This window comes from Pecten maximus, chromosome 4 (assembly GCF_902652985.1).
Source record: "Pecten maximus chromosome 4, xPecMax1.1, whole genome shotgun sequence".
Taxonomy (NCBI): domain Eukaryota; kingdom Metazoa; phylum Mollusca; class Bivalvia; order Pectinida; family Pectinidae; genus Pecten; species Pecten maximus.
Window position 1 is genome coordinate 21632675 of NC_047018.1, and position 19841 is coordinate 21652515.

At 36.8% G+C, this 19841-nt stretch overlaps 2 protein-coding genes across 4 annotated transcripts in view; one reads left to right on the forward strand and one right to left on the reverse strand.

The window, feature by feature from the left end:
- Positions 1–9553, forward strand: part of LOC117325498 (nardilysin-like) — a 42822-nt gene extending 33269 nt beyond the window's left edge. The window contains exons 29-31 of one of the 3 annotated variants that reach the window (XM_033881755.1): positions 4187–4303; positions 7828–7917; positions 9316–9553. In XM_033881755.1, coding sequence (XP_033737646.1) covers positions 4187–4303; positions 7828–7917; positions 9316–9510 — 402 coding nt within the window. In that variant the 3' untranslated portion in view covers positions 9511–9553. Of the gene's footprint in view, positions 1–4186; positions 4304–7827; positions 7918–9315 lie in introns of those variants that run through there. The other 2 variants (XM_033881756.1, XM_033881759.1) reach the window with 2 other exon arrangements.
- Positions 9554–9727: 174 nt separating this feature from the next.
- The window catches only part of LOC117325497 (sperm flagellar protein 2-like), a 36394-nt gene continuing 26280 nt past the window's right edge, over positions 9728–19841 (reverse strand). The window contains 14 exon segments of the mRNA XM_033881754.1: positions 9728–10886; positions 11454–11579; positions 11866–12049; positions 12399–12523; positions 12757–12885; positions 13158–13340; positions 13682–13810; positions 16331–16538; positions 16875–17013; positions 17161–17247; positions 18453–18654; positions 19033–19107; positions 19109–19235; positions 19407–19645. Of these exon segments, the coding sequence (XP_033737645.1) occupies positions 10818–10886; positions 11454–11579; positions 11866–12049; positions 12399–12523; positions 12757–12885; positions 13158–13340; positions 13682–13810; positions 16331–16538; positions 16875–17013; positions 17161–17247; positions 18453–18654; positions 19033–19107; positions 19109–19235; positions 19407–19645 (2022 nt within the window). The 3' untranslated portion in view covers positions 9728–10817.

Sequence of the window (19841 nt, forward strand, 5' to 3'; positions counted from 1 at the left end):
TTCTGGCCGTCTGTCAGTTGGTTTTGACCACTAGAAGAGGCTGTATCATTCTGGCTGTCTGTCTGTTGGTTTTGACCACTAGAAGATGCTATATCATTCTGGCCGTCTGTCTGTTGGTTTTGACCACTAGAAGACCTTGTATCATTCTGGCCATCTGTCCAATGATTTTGACCTTTACATGTAGATGTTGTATCATTCTGACAGACTGTCTGCGTGTCCATTACTGTTGGAGATTGGGACATATGTGTAGGTTATGTCTGCGTGGCCATTACTGTTGGAGATTCGGCCATATGTGTAGGTGAATGCGTTCTGCACCAGTAAATGTAGGCTCCTTGTTCTCTAGGAGTGACTGTTTGGCTTCCCTGAAAAGGAAGTTTAGATGAGGTCAGCAAAACTTTTATCTTAAAAAATATTTGAATGTTGTACAGCATCCAAACTTCCTCTTGCAGTTCTGTAAAAAGTATTTTAATCTCATTTTAATCAGATATTTGTAATTATTGTATTTATTACCGAATATGAATATGATACAACAAACTTTGTATGTTCTATATGTAAAAGGCAATTGAATAGAAAAAAAAATGGCAAGTTTAGTAGCTGGAAAATTCTGACAGTGTCATATTTTCGTGGAGTTGGCATGTATATTGTTCTTAATATACTCAGGTTAATAACCCTGCAATAATATATCACAAGATTTATGCAGGAGGTAATTTTACCTACCGATGGCAGATGTATTGTCACCTAGTCAGATAGTATACAAAAGATATCTATTTATAGCACTTGAAGGGGAAAATAACTTAAATAATAGTGACTTACGGTATATTCGAAATGTCCACCTGTACAAAGCTTTAGATTCTTCACCTGAGAGTTTCACCTGTGATATGTTGAGAGTTAGCACATCAATATGTTGTCTCCATGGGCAACTTAGAACCTATGTAGTAGGAAATACAATGTTATATTTCCAGGAATAGTGTCCCAAACTAGTTTCACTTTGTATTTCAAACTTTTTGAAAACCTCACCTGTATATAATGTGTTGTCTTTACTTTTCCTTGCTGTATACCAATTACATGTAATACAAAGTGTTAGTTGACTGGCTGTCATTCATATCACATGTTATTGAATTTCTCAATCTACATGTTCATGTAGAAATAAACTTCAGATAGTCCAGACAAGATTGTCCAATGCACATCCGACATTTATATGTATTATCCTTGAATAGGAGTATTTATAGGAGTATCTACTCCAGTCTTACCTGATATCCTCGACTGTGTCTGGCCCTGATAAGTAGTTACATAATACCTTGTTTATTGATCCATAGATAACAAGGTTGGGGTGCTTTACTAAGTAACATGACTTCCTTACAAATATTCTACATGTAGCTGGATGTATACCAAGGCCTTCAAATATTTACAGTTAAATTCTTCTGGGCTGCTTCTTGGATAACTGTGTCATGTGTACATGTATTTCCTATGTATAATTTTACTGCCAAAGAAAGTCAAATAGATTAGCAATGCCTTCTATCCTTGTGTTATGAGAATATGTAAAAATGTGTTCATTTTATAATACCGGTAAAAAAAAAAAAATGCAATAAAATATTCCATCCCTATGTGTATAACCCCCCTGTTTTGAACAGATACGATTTTAAAAAAGGTCCCAAACTGCCCTTATGAGGCCGTGTTATACGTTGTATGATTAAACCTCAGTGTAATGTCATTCATTTCAGCTCGGATATCTTTTTCACTGATGAACATTCTGTTTTGGCATAATGATGCAAAGTTGGTTGGAATCAAACAAGGAGTCAACTGACCAAAGGTCAAGGTCACTTGGTCAAAGAAGTCGAGGTCACTGGGACAAATATTAAGGTTAAATTTTGTAGCTTTTAATTATGAGCATTCTGGTTATGACATCACAATGCAAAGTTGGTTTGAGTTATACAAGACGTTAACTACCACAGGTCAATTAGGTCACTGGGACAAAGGTTAAAGGTCATGGTAATAAAGAAGCTTTTCACTGATGAATAATTTGATATAACATGAAGCAAAGTTGGTCTGAATGGACTAACCAAAGGTCAAGGTCACTGGGTCAAAGGTAAAGGTCAAATTTTGTGTTTTTACTGATGCACATTTTGTGATTACATTATGAAGCAAATTTTGTAAGAATAAAACACAAAAGCAAGTACCGCTGGTAACCAAATATCAAAGTCACTGTGTCAAATGTCAAGGTCATTTGGGTATAGACGTCAAGGTCAATTGGGTCCAGAGATCAAAGAAAAAGTGGATCTCTGACCATGACCCTGACTGTCACTGGAGGAGGTATTTAAAGTTCACATAAAGCAAAGCTTACAAATGAGCCCTATTTTGGTATTTTCATTTCCACAGATTGAAGGAACCAAGGGTCACATCATATTACATTATTATTTAATGTATATTTGGCTTCTGGATTTTGAATTTCAAATGTCAAACTTCAACCTTAGCGATATCAGTAAATGGTTTCTTGTTGATTGTTGGAAATCATATAGTCACATGATGAGGCTTTTGCTGACCTGTCAGACTTGATACAAAGTCAGGTTAATGACAATGTTTCAATGAGTGGATCAAGGTCACTGGTACTATTTATAGAGAATCAGCTACAATTGAGTGATATATTGCTCTAGCAATTCCATTTCTTAAGGAAATGTTTCTATCAAACTACATGTGTATGTCATGTATGAGAATACCTCAAATGAGTTTGTGTGTCAGAGTTCAAAAGTCAAGGTCATTGTTATTTTTTATTTCTTGCTGACCTTCAGTGTTGTAGTTGTTTAGAATTCTGTATTTTATGTAGACTGGACTTGCAGGGTTTTTTTTTTTTTTGATTTTCTAACGGTATGTCAGATAGACCCCACTTATTAGGTCACCTGAGACAAAGTCTTAAGTGACCTATTCTAATTGCCTTTTGTCCATAGTCGTGCATCCGTAAACAATTTACATTTTTGACTCCTTCTCCAAAACCGCTGAACCAAATTAAATGAAATTTGGCAGGAAAAGCTTCTATGGCTTAAGGTCAACTAAAATTGTTAATTATATGGTCCCCCACCCCCCAGGGGCCTGAGGGGTGGGGCCAAAAAGGGTCAAATTGTAATTTCAAAAATCTTCTTCTCTACTCTCAGTTATAATGGAATCAAACACTCTTCATAGATGGAAGGGTCTTAAGGTGCTTTACCAAAATTGTGAATTTCACGACCATGGGGTCTCATGTTTGCCCCTGAGGAGGGGATAAACTTTACTATAGTTTATTTAGGAAAATCACATTTTTGAGTATGATTTGTTGGATTTGTATTGGAATTCATTCTAATTTAGTGTACATTATCAGCAGGGAATGACATTTTGATGGTATGCACATGTTGACCCTGACTGGCCCCCAGGGGCTGATGGGCAGGGCTAAAAAGGGTCAAATTGACTGAAATTTCAAAAATCTTCTTCTCTTCTCTTCTCTCAGATATGGTGGAATCAAACACTCTTCATAAATGGAAGGGTCTTAAGGTGCTTTACTTAAATTGTGAATTTCATGACTCTGGGGTCTCACTTTTGCCCCTGGGGAGGGTGTAAACTTTACTATAGTATATAAAGGGAAATTTAGGGACATTTAATGTATTGGAATTCATTCTTATTTGGTTAACATTATCAGCATTGTATGACAGTTTGATGGTATGCACATGTTGGCTCTGACTGACCCCCAGGGACTGGCCAAAAAGGGTCAAATTGACTGAAATTTCAATAATGTTCTTCTCAAGACCCAAATAAAGTAGAATCAAACACTCTTCATAGATGGAAGAGTCTTAAAGGTGCTTTACCAAACTGTGAATTTCATGACCCTGGGATCACACAGTTTGCCCCTGGGGAGGGGGTAAACTTTACTATAGTTTATATAGGGAAATCACATTTTTGACTGTCATTTGTTTGATTCCAATTGGAATTCTTTCTAACTTTGTTAACATTATCAGCATGGAATGCCAGCTTAATGGTATATACATGTTGGCCCTGTCTGACCCCTTGCACTGATGGTTGGGGCCAAAAAAGGTTAATTAAATTAACTGAAATATTTCAAAAATCTCAGGTGACCGTTAAGGCCAATGGGCCTCTTGTTGTTGAATATAAGGGTAAACTTTGCTTATTGTTGTTCATAATTTTGTATAATTTTGTATGTTAGGTAGACTCTGTGATTGCCAGTAAACGCTGTGAGGACACACACCTTGGAGAGGAGGCCAGTCGCCACTGGAGGGAAATCTACGACCAGACCTACATCTTTGATGTACTAGAGCGCGAGGTAAATCTAGGAGTAGTGATGTACTAGAGCGCGAGGTAAATCTAGGAGTAGTGATGTACTAGAGCGAGAGGTAAATCTAGGAGTAGTGATGTACTAGAGCGAGAGGTAAATCTAGGAGTAGTGATGTACTAGAGCGAGAGGTAAATCTAGGAGTAGTGATGTACTAGAGCGAGAGGTAAATCTAGGAGTAGTGATGTACTAGAGTGCGAGGTAAATCTAGGAGTAGTGATGTACTAGAGCGAGAGGTAAATCTAGGAGTAGTGATGTACTAGAGCGAGAGGTAAATCTAGGAGTAGTGAACATGATGTACTAGAGCGAGAGGTAAATCTAGGAGTAGTGATGTACTAGAGCGCGAGGTAAATCTAGGAATAGTGATGTACTAGAGCGAGAGGTAAATCTAGGAGTAGTGATGTACTAGAGCGCGAGGTAAATCTAGGAGTAATGATGTACTAGAGCGAGAGGTAAATCTAGGAGTAGTGATGTACTAGAGCGAGAGGTAAATCTAGGAGTAGTGATGTACTAGAGCGCGAGGTAAATCTAGGAATAGTGATGTACTAGAGCGAGAGGTAAATCTAGGAGTAGGGTTGTACTAGAGCGAGAGGTAAATCTAGGAGTAGTGATGTACTAGAGCGAGAGGTAAATCTAGGAGTAGTGATGTACTAGAGCGAGAGGTAAATCTAGGAGTAGTGATGTACTAGAGCGAGAGGTAAATCTAGGAGTAGTGATGTACTAGAGCGCGAGGTAAATCTAGGAGTAGTGATGTACTAGAGCGAGAGGTAAATCTAGGAGTAGTGATGTACTAGAGCGAGAGGTAAATCTAGGAGTAGTGATGTACTAGAGCGAGAGGTAAATCTAGGAGTAGTGATGTACTAGAGCGCGAGGTAAATCTAGGAGTAGTGATGTACTAGAGCGAGAGGTAAATCTAGGAGTAGTGATGTACTAGAGCGAGAGGTAAATCTAGGAGTAGTGATCATGATGTACTAGAGCGAGAGGTAAATCTAGGAGTAGTGATGTACTAGAGCGAGAGGTAAATCTAGGAGTAGTGATGTACTAGAGCGAGAGGTAAATCTAGGAGTAGTGATGTACTAGAGCGAGAGGTAAATCTAGGAGTAGTGATGTACTAGAGCGAGAGGTAAATCTAGGAGTAGGGTTGTACTAGAGCGAGAGGTAAATCTAGGAGTAGTGATGTACTAGAGCGAGAGGTAAATCTAGGAGTAGTGATGTACTAGAGCGCGAGGTAAATCTAGGAATAGTGATGTACTAGAGCGAGAGTTAAATCTAGGAGTAGTGATGTACTAGAGCGAGAGGTAAATCTAGGAATAGTGATGTACTAGAGCGAGAGGTAAATCTAGGAGTAGTGATGTACTAGAGCGAGAGGTAAATCTAGGAGTAGTGATGTACTAGAGCGAGAGGTAAATCTAGGAGTAGTGATGTACTAGAACGAGAGGTAAATCTAAGAGTAGTGATGTACTAAAGTGAGAGGTAAATCTAGGAGTAGTGATGTACTAGAGCGAGAGGTAAATCTAGGAGTAGTGATGTACTAGAGCGAGAGGTAAATCTAGGAGTAGTGATGTACTAGAGCGAGAGGTAAATCTAGGAGTAGTGATGTACTAGAGCGAGAGGTAAATCTAGGAGTAGTGATCATGATGTACTAGAGCGAGAGGTAAATCTAGGAGTAGTGATCATGATGTACTAGAGCGAGAGGTAAATCTAGGAGTAATGATGTACTAGAGCGAGAGGTAAATCTAGGAGTAGTGATGTACTAGAGCGCGAGGTAAATCTAGGAGTAGTGATGTACTAGAGCGCGAGGTAAATCTAGGAGTAGTGATGTACTAGAGCGCGAGGTAAATCTAGGAGTAGTGATGTACTAGAGCGAGAGGTAAATCTAGGAGTAGTGATGTACTAGAGCGAGAGGTAAATCTAGGAGTAGTGATCATGATGTACTAGAGCGAGAGGTAAATCTAGGAGTAGTGATGTACTAGAGCGAGAGGTAAATCTAGGAGTAGTGATGTACTAGAGCGAGAGGTAAATCTAGGAGTAGTGATGTACTAGAGCGAGAGGTAAATCTAGGAGTAGTGATGTACTAGAGCGCGAGGTAAATCTAGGAGTAGTGATGTACTAGAGCGAGAGGTAAATCTAGGAGTAATGATGTACTAGAGCGAGAGGTAAATCTAGGAGTAATGATGTACTAGAGCGAGACGTAAATCTAAGAGTAGTGATGTACTAGAGCGAGAGGTAAATCTAGGAGTAATGATGTACTAGAGCGAGAGGTAAATCTAGGAGTAATGATGTACTAGAGCGAGAGGTAAATCGAGGAGTAGTGATGTATGGAATAAAGAAAGTTTCCAGTATCAGGTTACTGGTACAGCCAACAAATACATTTGTACTGCTTTTTCTTAAGAGCTACTGATGGGAACTTCTTGAAACTTCATTGATTTGTTCAGTATGTGTCCTAGCTCTGCATGCCACATTTTGGGCTTCATAGGGTATTGATCAAAGATGGCCACCAGCTACCATTTTGGATTTGACAAAGTTTCTTACCTTTTTTCTCAGAAACTATAGAGAGATATTGTAATATTAGTCCATGAACATGATTCAGTATTCAAGATGGCTACCAACTGTCATGCCATTTTGGATCTTGACAGATAAGTTTGTTAACACAGTTTCTTTAGAACTACTCAAGGTTTTGTTGTTTTTTTGTTGTTTTTTTTTAAATTTAAGTGAATGCCACATTTTGAACTTGATTGTAAGAAATCCCAACCCTCCACCCATCATCATCATAAAGGAGACACTCCCAAATATATGGAGAGTTTACAGGTGTTGATGTGGGGGACTCTGCAGCACTTACAATAATCTACTTTGTTAACTTGTTACTTACCTGTAATGATCAAGGAACTGACTGGGAGGTGTGACAAACCTCTTTAGATGGTCAATACTAGCTTTACATATTGTATTATAATAAACACACCACTATAAAAATTGTGGTGAAACAGGACTGAGCCAACAGTAATTGTCCGCCTTGCCGGAATGCCGTGGGCATTCGGGAAGTCTCGGGTGTCTTTGAGCTTCCGGTGAGAGCGCGAGAGTCAAGCCAGTCTTGAGATCTACGCCGACCTGTCAACATTGAATTGGAAGTTCCATTTGTATTGTGATATTATATTGCTGTTTGTGCTGCTTGGTAAGCATACTATGTGATATGTCAGTGACCATTATTGTATATGTATGTTATATGTGGTGACGCTACACATGGTTTCACTATAAAATGTTGCTGTACCACCTGTATCCCACATCCAAATCAGTGACATATCTTGAGAACTCTTTAACAGATTTGGTTCAGATTTGGTTTATTTTTACACCATGGTATCATACCAGCAATTTCTACCCCTAGTCATATTATGGTGATGATTGGTTAAGGTTGAAGGGTCACAGGTCAGGGGATGCATAGTTGAATGTTGTATAGGAGCAGGGGAATTCATGTTGTACAGAATTTTTTTAGTTATATTCCTTAATTTAACTTTTTTCAGATCAATATATTACCGACCTTGACATTGGACATACTGAAGGATTGGTATTCACAGTATGAGAAAGGAAGGCACAGGAAAATCAGTTTCCAGGTAAACAGCTTTTGATGGAATGGCAATGTTTCATATGATGTTTCCTTGTGATAGAATGTTATCAGGTTATTTCAGGTCTCCCTTTCAAATGAAGGGGACATACTGTATTAGTACTTTTTTTCTGATTCTTCTAATAATTCTTCTCTGGGTCATAATCGTTTGAAATAATTTGACAAAACTTGCATTTTCCTTGCAATTGCATCAACTAAAATTGGTTATCACTGTCTGTAGTGCATTGCGAGCTTGACCTCGAGGTCAAAGGTCAAATAAGTTTCCAATGATAACTTTTAAACTATTCTTAAGATATCTTAAAATAAATTGCTGTTACAGTATACTATTATTACCCACTGACAAAGTGCAGTGTCATGCATTTGTCACTGTGACCTTGACCTAAAGGTCAAATAAGTGCATTTTTCCCTATTATTTCTTATCCAGATTACTTTTTAACCATTAAAGATATATTAAATATTATATATGTATGAGCCACATATGATGTGCAGTGCTCTGTCATTGGGACAAGTGACATTGAATGAAAGGAGATGTGTATTAGTACCTGTTCTTCTTATAATTTCTTGATGTTCTAATTCAGTCTGTCTTGGGCATAACTTCTGAACAATTAAAGCTATCTCATTGAAATTTAAGATATATATGCATTATCCAGTGTGCAGTGTTCTATAGTTAGGATCACTGCAACCTTATTTTTCAGGTCAAAGGTCATTTAAGTACAAAAATATTCAGTATCAAGTTAGGGAGAAGAGGAGACATGTTTAGTTCACAAAAACAAATCTCTAGCTGTCTCCACTCCACACTAGATTATTATTTCAGATAGGCGATATTTCTAGATCTGTATACAGAACTTGTAATTATTGTAAAACTCCAGAGTCGCACCAGATATAAACAAGGGTGAACTTTTTCTTGGTTCTCCATTTCGCATGGATGAACATTTCAGTGTTTATACTGAATTCAGTATTATGGAAATATTTTCCCCATCCAAGTACATATGTTTATCTTAAATTTTGGCAAACCTTGCTGGTTCAGTATTCTGGAATCAGCGATTTTGTGCACGATTTTGCAAGCAAATGTATTAGGTTCTGACAGTTACATTAGATTGCAGAATTTACCATATTTATGACAGGAATTCATAGTTGGTATAGAATTTAATTGCTAAAATGAATGCTTATATCCTTTGTAGCCTGAATAGGATACTATTATACAAGTATAAACCTAATATGGTTATTTTCTTTGCAATGAAATTCATGATTGCATAGAGAATAGTCATCAAATCATTTCCTTGAAGAACTATATGATTCTAGAATTACAAAGACAACATATGCAGTATATACGTGGGTAATTGATAATTTATTGAGTTGCCTATAAAGGTTTACATTTCTCTGTCAGATTGTCGGAAAGACTGAGAGCCAACCATCTTCGTCAGATTCTGTCGATGAGCCGAAGGAGAGGGCATCAAGTGTAGAGACATATCCCCTAACCTGCCTGGTAGACGAGGACCAAGGCACTGCCACACCCATCAGGGATGTTAAACTGTACAGACAAGCTCTCAGTGTGCTTCCATTTACAAAAATAATCTCCTGACCCTACATATTTATTTAACGGAATAAAAGCTGATTTGTCTTCCTTTCATATTCTGTCATATTTTGTCTTGTCAAGGTTTTCATTTTATTGTGGCATTTTGAAGAAAAATTCTATTCCAATGTCACCTACAGCATATGATAACATGTCATGATAACATGTCATCATTTCCTCACCATACACAAAGCAGTCAGTCATGCATATTAAACATTAACACATACTGATTTCAAATTAATTTATTCAATAACAGTATTCTCTTAAAAATATCAATATTAACATCACATTTATGTTTTATCTCAAAAGAGATTAATATTTGACTTCTTATTGTAGTGAAAACACTATATCACAGTCAAAACTTATTACAAGTATAAATATTAATTTTAAAATAGTTTTTCTGGACGGATATATACTAGAGGTTTATACATTTGTACATGATATATGGAATGTTACTATAGCTGACAGGAAATGAAGCTATTTATATGAAAATAAGTAATCCAGCACACAAATCTTATAATAGATTATGCAGAAAGCAAGCTGTATTAAAAAGCCTTCATAGTTTGTTCATCTTAGCACTCTGAACTAAACAATTAAAATAGTATTTAAATAAAAGAAAATCCAGATTTAATTTTAAGTACCACACTAATGCAAAAGCAAAAGAATTTTAAGTACAATATTAATATTATACATTATATACAATAGCAAATGGTCTATAACACCACTCATTAACAGCACCTGGGCGAGGGGAGATAACTGCACTGAACACTGGATTATATCGCAGTCTATGGCCCAGGCGTTGTAAGATGGACGTGATGTATATATAGCCTTTGTATAGAGAAAAATGCAGTGCTTCTGGTATGTGTGTGAAGTTGTCCTACAGAGGAGCAGCTTCAGGACACAGCCAATGGATGGCCACAACACCATATAAATGCTGTAAGGTTTAAAGTGTACCTACAGTATTCAACTAAAAAGGCATGGAGAGATTGGCAGACAACACCTAGGGATGTTGATCCTGGTTGAGGATACAGAATATGTGGGAAAATGTTACAAAATAGATGAAAGAAGTCTGAATAAAATCAGGACGCTTATCCATTATCGATGAAAGTTAAAAACTTCTCAAGCCTTTGTTTTTTCGTACATCATATTTCTACAGATCAGCATACATGTATGTTATCACAATTCATAATTCAATATCACTGAAAGTAATTTGATTGCAAGTGAAATAAAAGTCCAGGTGTTTTCACACAAGTTTAGATGTCATTTATAATCTGAATGAGCTAAAGGTAATCTGGTCAATGTTCCGATCTTTAAGTCTATTCCATGGTCTTAGTACTGTGGAGCTCCAGGTCAGGGTGGGGATTGCATAGGATACCCTTGATGTCCTACAAATAAACACATTTTATAAGGATTATCTATCGACCAAAACTTCAGCAAACGGCAATGAATGGACATTGTACACTTTAAAAGTCTTAGGGTCTACAATGTTCATGTGAAAAAATTCTCTTTCCAAAGGATATGACTCTCAAGGTGAATAAATGATTTAGAAATTACATTGTTTTGTTTTCCCTCTCGTAATCCTATTAAGAGATACTGACAATTACTTTCCGTCGACTTATTATTGTACCAAAGATACATAAAGTAATTACCTTAGTTTTTGTGAGCATAATCTTAGATTCTATAAGCTTAAAAGTTTCTTCAGTTCACACTTTTAAAATATATTTCAAAATTCAGGAAAATAAATCAGCGTTGATCTCCATTAATTGATAACTTTCATATCATAATGCTTTTATAGTCTATCTATAAATCCTAAAAAATACAACATTTTTTTTTTTTTTTTTTTTGCGACGAGTCAATAAATATTATCTATTTAAAAGTAGGGATTGACTTGGGAGTGGGGGTTTAAATATTTCGATCATGAGTCTCGAGTTCTATCAAAATAGTTCACCTACCAGTGTTTTGAATGTGCTACAAGCGTTAACAATATCTTGAATAAGGGGATGCTCCATCAGGACTTTGAATGGGACAGGCTCAGCATCATCACTGCCTAGTTCCTGGTAAACAGTTGTCAGCTTCTCCTGTATAAAGAATCAGTTTATTTCAGCTGTTAAACACAACACAGAAAGTACTGCAAAGGTAAATTGTTTTACTTAAAAGTTAGAAGATGTGTGCAGTATTTATGAAACATGCTATATCTTGTAATATTTTTATATATAAGGTTTCTGTGATATTCCATGTCTTTGAAAATAGCAAAATTTACTGTTTCTCTAATCTGTATTTATGAAATTTTTAATTTACCGATAAAAAATGTTGGAAAAAAAATAATGGTTCTTCATCCAAATTAATTTACAAATGTCCACCTACCCTAGATGTTGCATCCTCAGGATCAGCACAAACACTAAAACGATGGCTGTCACCCTTGGCAGATTCACCATGGTGGAACACACGATACAGGGCATCTAGGGGAACTGTGGCATCCATTGCCTCGGTGGGGATGTCACAGGGGATCGGAGGGGGTGGCGATGGGTCATCCACGATATCTGGTGTGCTAAAAAAATCATATAATATGTATTATAAATATATAAATTGATATAAGATGAATTTAAGTGGCATATTTGAGCCGTTGTTTTTATCAGTAAACATATAGATGATTACAAATCAGATTGTGTTCTAGAAGTCTTTAATTTATTATATGTATAATTTATAGAAACAGGAATACCACATACAAATTATGAAGAAAACAAGTTTTGACCAGTGCCTTACTAAAACCACCAGTAGGTCGATATATATAGATGTTATTTCTAAATGGGAACCAGGAGCCGCAAAGCTTGGCATTATCCCCCGCAAACGCGTTTCGCGGGGGATAAAAATGTTGTGAACAACTAAAGTTCTGTTACCTTTCTGCGATACTGGGAGCTGTAGGCTCTGGCTTGGGTAGTCTTGGCATGTGCTGGCCTGCTGCTACACTGAGTGAACGTAAGAATCCCTCGTTGGAATGAGAGGAAGCACCGAAGTACATTAACTGTGAATAAAATACAAATCATGAATATGTTAATTTATGTTTGAATTGAAGAATATCATGACTAACAAGATATGCCTCTTTTTGGGATGCAAACTGAAGAAATAATCCAGTAAAACTGATAAAAATTATCTGTTATGGAAACCATCTGTATTTTCAATGACAAAACTTCTGAAAACATCATTGCAAATACACATAGCGAAGGTGGATTCCTTTCCCTGTGTTGGGGTACCGACCATGCTGGCATAATCCAGGGCAGGAGGATTGCGGTTGTGGTCAGCAAAGAAATCAAACAGGCATTGCTTGAGGTTAGCCAATCTGTTGAAGGCATCGTCACCTGGCTGGCTTCCGAACCACAAGTTTATCTATGAAGGACAATAGGATACACTTTATAAACCTAAAAATAACTAGAAAATGTCTTTAAGTCTTTATGTCCCCCATCCTCATAAAATCATGGGGGCAAAACTGGAAGAATCATGTTTTTGAAAAAAAAAAATTGAATAAATTCAAAATTTACTTATTCTAATGAGTATCACTGCATACATTGCAAATTACGTATATTAAATTACTTTTTTTCGCATGTGCTGTCCTATGTATATAAGCTATTCTATGCCATTATACTACCAGTAATGCCTACCCTGTCATACTGTTCCCGTGTGACGTAGCCTGTGGCACGCTGATCCATCTCTTTGAACTTGGCAAGCGTGTCCAGGAGTTCTGACTGGGTAGGGTAGGGAATTGGCTGAGCGATTGCCAGGAGGAAGCGTCTCCAGTCAACATATTCCCCATCAGCCGAGAGACCAGATGATATCTCTTGGACCTATGTAATGTTAGATTAACCAAACAGCTATAAACTAGTATTATAAACATCCAACCAAAAAATGCTTGTTCAGCTTTTCCCTTCAAGTTTTGAATTGCTTGTACATCACATATAGATTAATGATATGAGGTTTCAATTAATGAAAATGCTGTACAAATATTTTCAAGAAATTATTACACAAAGTTAAAATGCAACAAATTCATCCATATTCTGTAGATATATTTTCAACAATGAAAATCCAATAGTGAATGATATATAAAATGATATTTAATCTCAGCTATTAATTACTTCAGCATCAAAATAGTTTAACTTGCATGTAACTAAATCAAACTGCATCATACCTGTCCCGAACTTATGTTCATCCACATATCCGGGAGCTGTTCCATGCCGTGGGCCACTGACACGATGTTCTCAAACGTATCTGTAAATGAGCGGGCAGACAGGACGCCTGTAGGGGCTATGGCAGTAAACTGTATGAAAGAACATCATACATGAAAGAAGGCATGTACAAAATTGTAAGTACATTGTACATATACATCTGTATCTTAATGTATCATATAGAGTTCTCAACAATTCTCAAAATCCAATTGAAATATTTTGTGCTGGATTGGATCAAGGTATTCCGAATCTCTATGTTGTGCACAGAGTTGTACACTCTATAATGTCACTATGTACAAGTCTCTATGTGAGTTGTACACTCTATAATGTCGTCATGTACAAGTCTCTATTTCAGTTGTACTCTATATAATGTCGCCATGTACAAGTCTATATTTCAGTTGTACAAATCTATAATGTCGCCATGTACAAGTCTCTATTTCAGTTGTACACTATATAATGTCACCCTGTACAAGCCTCTATTTCAGTTGTACACTATAATGTCACTATGTACAAGTCTATTTCAATTTTACACTATAATGTCACTATGTACAAGTCTCTATTTGAGTTGTATTCTATATAATGTCACCATGTACAAGTCTCTATTTCAGTTGTACACTATAATGTCACTATGTACAAGTCTCTATTTCAGTTGTACACTATAATGTCACACTGTACAAGTCTCTATTTCAGTTGTACACTATAATGTCACCATGTACAAGTCTCTATTTCAGTTGTACACTATAATGTCACCATGTACAAGTCTCTATTTCAGTTGTACACTATAATGTCACTATGTACAAGTCTCTATTTCAGTTGTACACTATAATGTCACCCTGTACAAGTCTCTATTTCAGTTGTACACTATAATGTCACCATGTACAAGTCTCTATTTCAATTGTACACTATAATGTCACCATGTACAAGTCTCTATTTCAGTTGTACAAATCTATAATGTCGCCATGTACAAGTCTTTATTTTAGTTGTACACTCTATAATGTCACCATGTACAAGTCTCTATTTCAGTTGTACAAATCTATAATGTCGCCATATACAAGTCTCTATTTCAGTTGTACAAATCTATAATGTCACCATGTACAAGTCTCTATTTCAGTTGTACACTATAATGTCACTATGTACAAGTCTATATTTCAGTTGTACACTATAATGTCACTATGTACAAGTCTCTATTTCAGTTGTACACTCTATAATGTCGCCATGTACAAGTCTCTATTTCAGTTGTACACTATAATGTCACTATGTACAAGTCTATATTTCAGTTGTACTCTATATAATGACACCCTGTACAAGTCTCTATTTCAATTGTACACTATAATGTCACTATGTACAAGTCTATTTCAGTTGTACACTATAATGTCACCATGTACAAGTCTCTATTTCAGTTGTACACTATAATGTCACCCTGTACAGAGTCGCTATTTGAGTTGTATTCTATATAATGTCACCATGTACAAGTCTCTATTTCAATTGTAAACTACAGTCAAACCTGCTCTAACGCCCCCCTGTATATAACAACTGCCTGTCTATAACCGACCGGTTTTAAGATTCCCCGTGAGATTTTACTATATAACGACCCTCTGTATAACGACTACCTGTCTAATGTGGCTAACGACCGGTGATTTCGGAACGGCGGTCGCTAATTTGTTTTCTATAGCGACCGATTTCTGCCAGCCATCTTCTGCTCTCGGCAGTCATCCCTCATAAAATCCCCGGAAAATTCAGACACATCGACCCTGGCTTGATTATACAAACAAAGGACCACCACAACCCTGGCCTGAATATATATAAACAAAAGACCCCTACCACCTGTTAGCCTATAATTACTGTAGCTGCCCTGGCCTGGGGCTCGGTAAGAGAGGAGTCGGGTCACCATGCATGCGTGTGGGTATCACATGAAAGCCAATAATGCCTTTCTTAATCGTAGCTGTCGGTATCTTTAATTAGTCAATACTAATAAAAAGTCGTAAACTGACACAAATATCCGGATTTCAATTTGGGTCAGAAAAAAAAATATTTTGGTTTGAAGAAGTAAGACTATAACACAAAATAATTAGTAGTAACACAAATATAATTAATTTATTAATTATTGTGTATTCTTTTTCTTTATTTATGAAAGAAAGGGAGATAATTTGATAGATACATATAGCATTATTTCAGAACAAAATATTTAAAAAAAAAATTATCCATAAGACCATTTTGAGTTATATTTTGTGTTTGGGTCCACAAATCATTAAATATTAAACCCTTCAGATTTATAAAGTTTATGCATTTATTTAACTTCTGACTGGTCTTCTGAATGCCCTGTTCAATGACAATTTATTTATAGCAGGTTTAAGTAAATTGGTTGGTGCAATAATTTTGACCTGTCTATAAAGGCAACCTGTCTATAGTGACCGTTTTTCTGCCTCCCCTTAGGCGGTCGCTATAGACAGGTTTGACTGTATAATGTCACTATGTACAAGTCTCTATTTCAGTTGTACACTATAATGTCACCATGTACAAGTCGCTATTTGAGTTGTACAACTCTATGATGTCACCATGTACCAAACTTAATTGCAAGACATAAGTAGTTTTGAATGTGTACAGAAACTTACCTGTTTGTACATATTGGTGAGTTGTTCCACCGTGAATGTGTCCAGGGTAGCCAGCTCTACTGGTGGGGGCGGAGTTGGAGGTAAGGGTGACTTCAGCACCTTCAATCCCTCGTTAAGGAGGAAATCTTCCTGGTTTAGGACAAGCTCCTGCTTCAGTTTTTGTTTGTTTTCTATCGCATTCCTCATCACCTCGGACATCTGGTCAATACTGAAGTTGAAAGTCAAATTGTATCATGTCATGTACATGGTCTGTTGGTCAGTTATTAACCATAACAGTCGAGTAGAATAGGAGGAGAAATATTTACAAAAATCTAACATCATTAATGTTCAGTTGGCATTACAAATTGACTTAAGTAAAGACACTTTGTTATTTTACACATTTGTACAACAAAAGTTAGCTAGAACTGATACTAATGTATAGATATCAAAACTATTGTTTAAACCAATTGTTGTGTGTGCTGTCTGAAATAACAAGATATGGTGAAGTTATATATCTGAGGAAAATAAGAAGCTTTTATCAAATAAACCAAATTGTACAACTAACCTCTCCATCTCTTTGAGGAACCTGGCTCCGAGCCAGTCATTCATGTCCTTGTACGTGTTGTCTGCCTTACTCTTCAGGTCCTGTAAGACGCCGACAGCATGGGCCTTGATCAGCTCCAGACGTGTCTTGCAGGCTTGCTCTACACATACAAATCAAAAGTGTACATTACTTGTATTTAATGAGACTGCATTGTTTTCCAGAAAGAATAAAATGTTAAGAATTAATATTCTTTTAGCCCTTTTTGAATTTTTTTTTTAATAGGATTTGAGAAGGATATTTAACCTACCCTCTTCCTGGATGGCAAAGAAATATTCTTCCCTCATTTTTTCCCTCGTCTCTTTCTTCTGCTTATCTTCTTCACTCAGGTCCTCCGCTGAAAAAAAACATGACACAAAATGACTCATTAGGTAGTACATCACAGAGGTGTTTATAGTGACTCATTAGGAAGTACATCACAGAGGTGTTTATAGTGACTCATTAGGAAGTACATCACAGAGGTGTTTATAGTGGCTCATAGGAAGTACATCACAGAGGTGTTTATAGTGGCTCATAGGAAGTACATCACAGAGGTGTTTATAGTGACTCATAGGAAGTACATCACAGAGGTGTTTATAGTGACTCATATGAAGTACATCACAGAGGTGTTTATAGTGGCTCATTAGGAAGTACATCACAGAGGTATTTATAGTGACTCATAGGAAGTACATCACAGAGGTGTTTATAGTGGCTCATAGGAAGTAAATCACAGAGGTGTTTATAGTGACTCATTAGGAAGTACATCACAGAGGTGTTTATAGTGACTCATTAGTAAGTACATCACAGAGGTGTTTATAGTGGCTCATTAGGAAGTACATCACAGAGGTGTTTATAGTGACTCATTAGGAAGTACATCACAGAGGTGTTTATAGTGGCTCATAGGAAGTACATCACAGAGGTGTTTATAGTGGCTCATAGGAAGTACATCACAGAGGTGTTTATAGTGACTCATTAGTAAGTACATCACAGAGGTGTTTATAGTGACTCATTAGGAAGTACATCACAGAGGTGTTTATAGTGACTCATTAGGAAGTACATCACAGAGGTGTTTATAGTGGCTCATAGGAAGTACATCACAGAGGTGTTTGTAGTGACTCATTAGGAAGTAAATCACAGAGGTGTTTATAGTGACTCATATGAAGTACATCACAGAGGTGTTTATAGTGACTCATTAGGAAGCAAATCACAGAGGTGTTTATAGTGACTCATATGAAGTACATCACAGAGGTGTTTATAGTGACTCATTAGGAAGTACATCACAGAGGTGTTTATAGTGGCTCATAGGAAGTACATCACAGAAGTGTTTAAAGTGGCTCATAGGAAGCACAAATAACAACAAAATAAGAAGAGGAAAAATTATTGACTTTTAAAATAATATCTAAAACAATCACATATCAAAAGTATATCATTTATAAAGATTATTTTTATAAACATTTTCAGACAGAAAAGAATATACACAAATCCTACAATCAGTGTTCACGGAGATTCAATTTCACCTCATAAATATTAGCATGTGACATATCCCATAATTCTCGGACTTACATGGCGTGGGGGTGGCCTGTGAGTCTGTGTCCTTCTTTTTCTTTGGTGATGGGCTGCGACTCTTGCCCTTCTTTCCCTTATCCTTGCCCCCCTTGGCCTTGGTTGCAGCAGCTGCAGCAGCCTGCTTCTCTCGCTCCCTTTCTTCATCTTTCTTCTTCTCAGCCTCCTCCTGAGCCTCTCTGGCAGCATATTCAGACTGAAGCTGGAAAAAATTAGACATGTAAGCCAAAAGCTAACTTCATCACTCCCTCCTGCTTTCACCTAAAAATCCATGTAAAATAAATCATTAAAGGACATAACTCCCTGGAAATATACTGACATGAAAACTGCATTGCAAGCAAACAAATACCTAGTACTGATCATGTGCACCAAGTTTCATAAAAATTGTCATCCCTCCGAACAATCTTCATACATGTAAAAGCATATTAATGAATTGCAGATCTAAGAGAGTGTGCAACTATAAACTTTTAAACAGTGCAAATCAAGTTACCTGTAAATTGCATTTTAAAAGTCAGAATAATATTGAAAATTTGAATGTAGCATTATTTAGCTCTACTTTCATTGGCTAAATTATACTTACTATCTGACCTAAACCGGTCACACCAGTCTGGAAAGCATCAAAGATAAGTTTCTCATCAGGATCCATGGGAGGGGACAGGACTCTCTGACCCACTTGTTTCGTCCTTCTTGCCTCCCTTCTTGTCTTTTTTATCCTTACCAGAAGCTCCCCCAGCTTTGGCATCTGCATCAGGTGATACTGGTCGTCGTGGCACCAACGGAATCCTGTAGGGACATGGGATTATTGTGTAAAGTTCTGATTTTATGATACATTTAATGTTTCCTTTTGAAAATATTGTATTTGATATCCAAGCAAATCTGTAATTTTGAACTTGTCTAGCATTAAGTAGAGAAATAAATGACCATGATTGTTTATATATCAAAATGTGTAAATACCTTTTACGTCCAGTCTCTTCAGTAGGCGAAGGCTCAGCAGATTCTGTTTTCTTCTCCTTGCTCTTGTCACGTTTCTTTCCAGAAGGTGTTCTTGATTTCCGTTCCTTTGGTGACTTAGATCGACTTGAACGAGGTCGGTCCCCAGATTTGGGTGTTCGGGGTGGTTCCTCTGGGACAGGAGGTGTGGGTGCGGTCTCACTGGCAGCCTTGTCTGGAGAGTCAGGACGATCTACAGGCATCTGTGTATACAACATAAGGCATATTACTGAAGAGTTATAGATCACGCGGAATCAATAAGTACAATTCAAAGCAAGAATTTCAGAAATCATTTTAGTTGGATTTTATTTTACAAAGTGCATCATGACAAAATAGTGATGAGAATCAAAGATGCAAGAAAAATTCTTTATCTGGACTTTTTATGTAATTATTTGTTAA